This window comes from Pygoscelis adeliae, unplaced genomic scaffold (assembly GCF_000699105.1).
Source record: "Pygoscelis adeliae isolate BGI_AS28 unplaced genomic scaffold, ASM69910v1 Scaffold25, whole genome shotgun sequence".
NCBI classification, from domain to species: Eukaryota; Metazoa; Chordata; class Aves; order Sphenisciformes; family Spheniscidae; genus Pygoscelis; species Pygoscelis adeliae.
Genome location: NW_008824808.1, coordinates 1,588,893 through 1,595,015, shown reverse-complemented (window position 1 = coordinate 1,595,015; position 6,123 = coordinate 1,588,893). Strand labels below are relative to the sequence as shown.

At 34.6% G+C, this 6,123-nt stretch overlaps 1 protein-coding gene across 1 annotated transcript in view; it reads left to right on the top strand.

The window, feature by feature from the left end:
- Window positions 1-530: 530 nt before the first annotated feature.
- Window positions 531-6,123, top strand: part of STT3B (STT3B, subunit of the oligosaccharyltransferase complex (catalytic)) — a 31,690-nt gene continuing 26,097 nt past the window's right edge. The window contains 3 exon segments of the mRNA XM_009324172.1: window positions 531-634; window positions 2,431-2,718; window positions 4,414-4,479. Of these exon segments, the coding sequence (XP_009322447.1) occupies window positions 2,446-2,718; window positions 4,414-4,479 (339 nt within the window). The 5' untranslated portion in view covers window positions 531-634; window positions 2,431-2,445.

Sequence of the window (6,123 nt, the reverse complement as noted above, 5' to 3'; positions counted from 1 at the left end):
CTTTGTTGCATGTTATTACGTCCCCTCTCAATGTTACATGAAATAGAGCAGCAGCAGATGTACTGGGTAGCTATCCTGTCTCAGAATGGGAGTCTTGCATTGATTCTTCCATGATCTTAATTCTGCTTGAGTGGTATTCAGGATGTGGTAAATAATTGCTTGATCGACTACATTTGAAAACTAGCTTTAAAAAGGAATGCAGAAAATGACAGGCGTGTTTGCCAGAGTGATAGAAAACTTTTTAATGTTTACCAAAAGAAAACCCCCAAAACTGTAACATTTCATCTGTGTATATGCACTGGCTGTAGAAATGAAGAAAATATAGTGGTTAGTAACTGAGAGCTTACTAATTTACTTTAAAACTCTATAGATTTAGAGAGGACCATTGTACTTGTATACTAGATGAGATGCTAAAGTTTAATTACTTTCTAGGTCTTAGAAAACAGATGACTTAAGGTATGCTTAAAACTTAGGTTCTTGATTCTTATCTCCCCCCCACCCCCATTTTCCTCTGTTTCTTTCTAGGTTTAACTATAGATCAACACATCATCTTGCATCCCATGGGTTTTATGAATTTTTAAATTGGTTTGATGAAAGAGCATGGTATCCACTGGGAAGAATAGTAGGTGGAACTGTAAGTATTGTAATAATAAAGATGACTTTGCAGTAAGTTTTTTTTTTAACTTCCAGTACAAATTTGACATTGATAAAAGGAGAATATTTAATAAAATATGCTTTTAATTGTCAAATTGCTGCAGAGGAAATAGCAAGATGTTTTTACTTTTTAGCTGCAGGAACTAAAGACAGTAAATCAACATGCTTTAGTCTTTATCCAATAGCATACTGTGAACGAGAAATAGAGAACTGAGTTTTACATCCTTACACGTGAACTTCTAATAGTAATAATTAAGGGTATTATGATTCCCATAATTCTGGTACATGAAATGAAAAAAAAAGAAAAAAAAAAGAAAAAAAAAAGAATTTTTTTGAAAAATAGTTATCTAAATCTCTTAAGGGACAAGTTTTAATCCAATGCTATATTTTGAGTGGACTTCATGTGTATATGGAAAATGTTAGGATTTCACTGGGAAAAGACCTTTTGAAATTAAATCAGCGGGACACCTGTATGAAGCATCAGGAGTAGGTAAAAGACTGGTGTCCATGCAAGTTACAAGACAGGAAAGGTGTAGGAAACTATTATCAAATCAGAATACAAATACCGTTTATTAGAAGAATAGCTTTAGTAACATGAAGTAACACAGCTGTGTGTTACTTAATGCGTGAAAGTGCATTAAAACTTTTTAATTATAATACATACTATGTAAATGCATTTATGAAGTTTTTTGTAACAATTAGATCACCATTTGTTTCAGTATCTTAGAGATACTTGAGACTCTTTTTATGTAACATAAATATGTGTTTTTTCCATACCTGTCTTATATGAAGTAAAAACCCTTAGGAAATAGAATTGAAATGTTGATTGCATACATTATTTTGCAAGTCACGTGGTATATTATGTTTTAATAGTTCATCTTGAAAACCAGCTTTCAAGGATATATGCAGGGGAACATTCTGTAATCTGTTAATTTAATTTAGTGCAATGCCCTTCTTAGCTTTTGAAAGAAACTAAGGCAGGTGAAGTCAATATTAACTTTTCTAGTACATATTGATTTTTCTAATGTTGATAAATGTGGGAGGGTAGAATTCCTATTAAGAATATTTTAATGTTCTCCAATATGCTATGATGGGTTCAATAGATTTGTGTAAGTCTATGCTACCTTTCCTGGAGGACATCTTAATTCGATTTTATAGGACTTTATTTTAATCCTTCATATCCGAAGATGTTTACAGATGTCTTGCAAATGTATAATACTCAACTGACTGTCAGCTTTTCAGCTTTAAAAAAAAAAAAAAAAAAGTCTTGTTGATGCACATTTTCTTTCTCCATGGGTAACAAGAAGTGAAAGAGTGGCATGGTATATTTTGGATGAAAATGGATAGGGTTGGGAAATGTTGTTAGGTTTCTTCTTGTTGTCTTAGGGTTTTTGAGTTGATTTTTTTCTTAAAGCTGTTAGCTGGCTTGAAATTCTCTTGCAAACTTTAGCTTCTGCTTCCATACCTTAACGACGGATTCTTCTCATTATATGATAAATGTCAGGCAAGATAGGATATTATCTGTATGCTGCTTATTCATTTACAAAATGGATTATATGTAATTGTTAGCATTTGGATAAAATTTAAAGAACCTCTGGTATTCAGGGGTGTTGTCAAAACATGATTAAAGTAGTATTAAAATAATTCCATTAGCTTTACCTGCTGCCTGCTTATATCAGCTTAAGAAATGACTGTTCATTGCAAATTATATGCAGATAACCTTACCATGATCGTTTTCTGCAATAACCTAGTGGATTTTTTTTCCCCTCCTTTTAGGTGTACCCAGGACTGATGGTGACAGCCGGCCTTATACATTGGATTTTAAATATGCTTAACGTGACAGTCCATATAAGAGACGTATGTGTGTTCCTAGCACCAGTTTTTAGCGGCCTTACAGCTATTTCTACTTTCCTGCTCACCAGAGAACTGTGGAACCAGGGAGCAGGGCTTTTAGCTGCCTGTTTTATTGCCATAGTTCCAGGTTACATATCCCGATCAGTAGCAGGATCATTTGACAATGAAGGCATAGCTATTTTTGCACTGCAGTTCACATACTATTTATGGGTAAGTAATTGCCGAGTCTTTTGCTTTGGAAAGGTTTTTTGGTTCCTCCCCCAACCAAATGACTGATTTTTCTTAGAATCCATTGAATTCTTATTTTCCTCCCTCACATCCCTCTTCCCCTTGGCTCTTGATCAGGCAAGTACTGAGAAGTCACATGGTCTGAACCACTCCATAATCATGCTCTTTAGTTTGCTATGTAAAAGTACTGTTCAACTGAAGTATGTGTGTCCTGCAGTAGTAGTAAAAATAATGATGATGATGAGCCTATAAATTTAAGGATTGTTTCTGTTTTTCACTTTGGAGGTATTACTATTATGTGAGCATCAAACTTTAGCCTGCTTATTTAGCTGGTGAAAAGCAATAGACTCTGAATATAAAGTGCTTTGAATTGCCTTCTGGAGAAGCTGTTGACTGTATGGAGGGTCGAGACTTTGACTTGAGCATCCAAATTAAATACCCAAAGCTGTCCAGAGCAAGATATTAATATTGCTTGCATACTTAAAAAAAAATAGTCTGATGTCTTCTAATAAGCGTACTTGCTAGTGCAGCTTGTCTGTCACTCCTTAATCTGCATGTAGAATTGCATCTGTAATGCAGTTCCGTATGAAGGAGTTTAGGCAAGCTGGAGTTTTTCTGGACTGTTACATCTATTTTGGAAATATCACAAATAGCATAGCTATGTTGTTAATTCAGCATAGACGCTGTATGGTACTGTGCCTTGTGCGTTCCTTGAACGCACGTACTTTTTCATTTTGAGTGTCTCCGTGTATGTACGTGGTCATTACAGCTTTTCCCATGCTTTTGTTAAGAGTTCTACTTTTCATAAGCAGATGTACGCTCACAAGTTCTTTCGTTTCAGAATATTTCAAACTCGGGATATTGTTAGTAGGAGTATAATGGAAGGGAATTCAAGTTTTTCATGACTGAGTGACTGGTGTTACTTAAATGCAGTTTTTTAAAATCTGGACTTAGAATAAACTGCAGCTGTAAAGGTGTACTGTGTTTGATAACACTAATAGAATCAGCCTACATTGTTACTTTATAACTGAGACATGATAGCAGTTACCTGTTCTTATGGAACTCATATTTAGCCAAACTGCATAGTGCCATAATGTTCGCATGAACTTTTGTAGAATTATGTGTGAATCAAATATATTTTATAGATAGCTTTCTAGCTTTATTTAATGTCGATTTTTCATTCCTATTTTCCCACACCACAATCACCGCCATCAGTTTTGGACAAAATCATACACGTGGGCCAGTTTATGGATCCCGCCAAACCTTTAGTAGTATCTGGATGCTCTCATTAACCTTAAGTGAGTTTTTCAAAATTACAGAATAGCTCTTTCATCTATAGTTGCAGAGCTGGATCCGATGCCACCCAAAGTAAGGCATGGATAGTCCACACTTAGAGAAGGTAGCACAGAGGTGTTGCAACTGCTTTTCTACCTCACATCATGAAGCAGAGAGTTGCATTGCATCCTGCCTCTGCTTTAATGAGGCAGATAGGTATAAGCTGTTTTGTGTGTTGATGAATTGCACTTGTGGTTTGGTTTTATGGACATCAGTTCAGAAGCATACAAATGGAATTTGGTATGTGCTAAAGAAGTTCTCTCGACAGTTGTTTTGGAATGAAATTTTGGAATATTGTCCAGTATTTGTTTGTCTTTCATAAATACTTGATTATTTTTAAAGGTGAAGTCTGTGAAAACTGGGTCGGTCTTTTGGACAATCTGCTGCTGTCTATCCTACTTTTACATGGTAAGCCTTTTATATATATAATAGCTAAACTATCTGAGTAGGGCTTACATAATCCATATGTTGATGAAGAACAGAAGAAGGAGATTTTGATCTTTGTTGGAGCCATAATATAAAATTGTTGCTTTATATTGCTATTAAAACCTTAAACATGTGAGTAAAAAGACACTTTAAATTTCAAAACATTTATTATATTTAAATAAACACAATGAAAACAATTTTTGGAAAAACTTTTAAGTGTAATAACTTTACTTACAAATTTATCCCATGCTGTGAATAATTACTCTGATTCAATGGGATTTTTGTTTTGGTGCAGGTGAATTAAGGTGAAAGTTTGATATTCATGTGTCTGTGTGTCATTATTACTAAAATGCAATAATATTAAAAATCTATGGACAAAGTTACATTTATATAACTTTGAAAGCTATTTTGGGGGGTATAATTACGCCATAAAGTAAAGCTTATCACCAGAACTGCTGAATTAATTTGATGTCAGATTAAACAATCATAAAGTCCCTTTTCATTCTTGATCTATGAAAATGGAGGCTATTGCAGAGGTGTTCCTAAGGGCTAACAGAGGGGAAAAACAGTAGAAAAATTGAGGAGATAAAACTAATAGCAAAATGGAGGGAATTGGTTTCCCCCCTCCTCTATCTTCTAAAACCTTAGACTTGAAGAATTTTCCTGTATGACTCAAAGACCTTTTTTTCCCCTAACTGATAAAGTTGGTTGGTTGGGGTTTTTTTGTGGATCTATGAAAAATAAATTAGCCTCAAAATAGCCAGTGGTGGGACAGTCAGGCTAATTGCTTGGTGTCAGTTAAGATTGGGGTCTCAAATATTGCTTTTCTACAGTCAGGTAACTAGGCTTGCAAGAAAAAGGAACTTATTAACTGTTTTGCATAGCTTAATTTAAAGTACAAAGTTAATTCAGAGGTTATCTGGATGCTGCTTAGATTTCCTCTAGCTTTAATGTTCATTGGGTTTTCTGGGAGACTTTTGCTGTTAATACAGGAAATAATAGCCCTATATATGTCACCAAAGAGGATAGGTATCTCCTATTAAGAGTACATTTATTTCCTCCCCCATTTCTTCTCCTTTTTGCCAAGTCATTAAATAAACAGCCACTTCTTTATACATAGTATTGCTGTTTACATAGCATTACATATTCTGTAGGTTTGGTATAGACTTATGTGCAGTAAAAATCAGGCAAGTAAGTTTTTGCATTGTTATATACCATAGTCTTTTGTATATTGTGCCAATTTATTGGCAAGATCCTTTAGAAGTGCTCATCATAAATATGCAGATAACAAATACAATACTTTTGCAATTTTACTGCTGAAAAATCACACAATAACAAGTTCTTCCCATCTTAGTCTGACTAGTGTCCTGGTCTGTGGGATTGTATGAGAGGGAGGGGGTGTGCACTAGAGTGTGCATGGTGACAAAGCATACGGAATCGATTTCATAGTCATGACATTCAATCCTTGAATGTAAATTAATGTTTTTTCTTTTATTTTCTTTTCAAGTGCTGTCAACTAGTGAAAGGTTCAGATTTGTCCATAGCTTAGCCTCAGTGATTAGATGATAGAATTTTATTGCTTACGGAGTGTACCTACTGTATCCCTGGTGGTGGCTTTCTATGTAT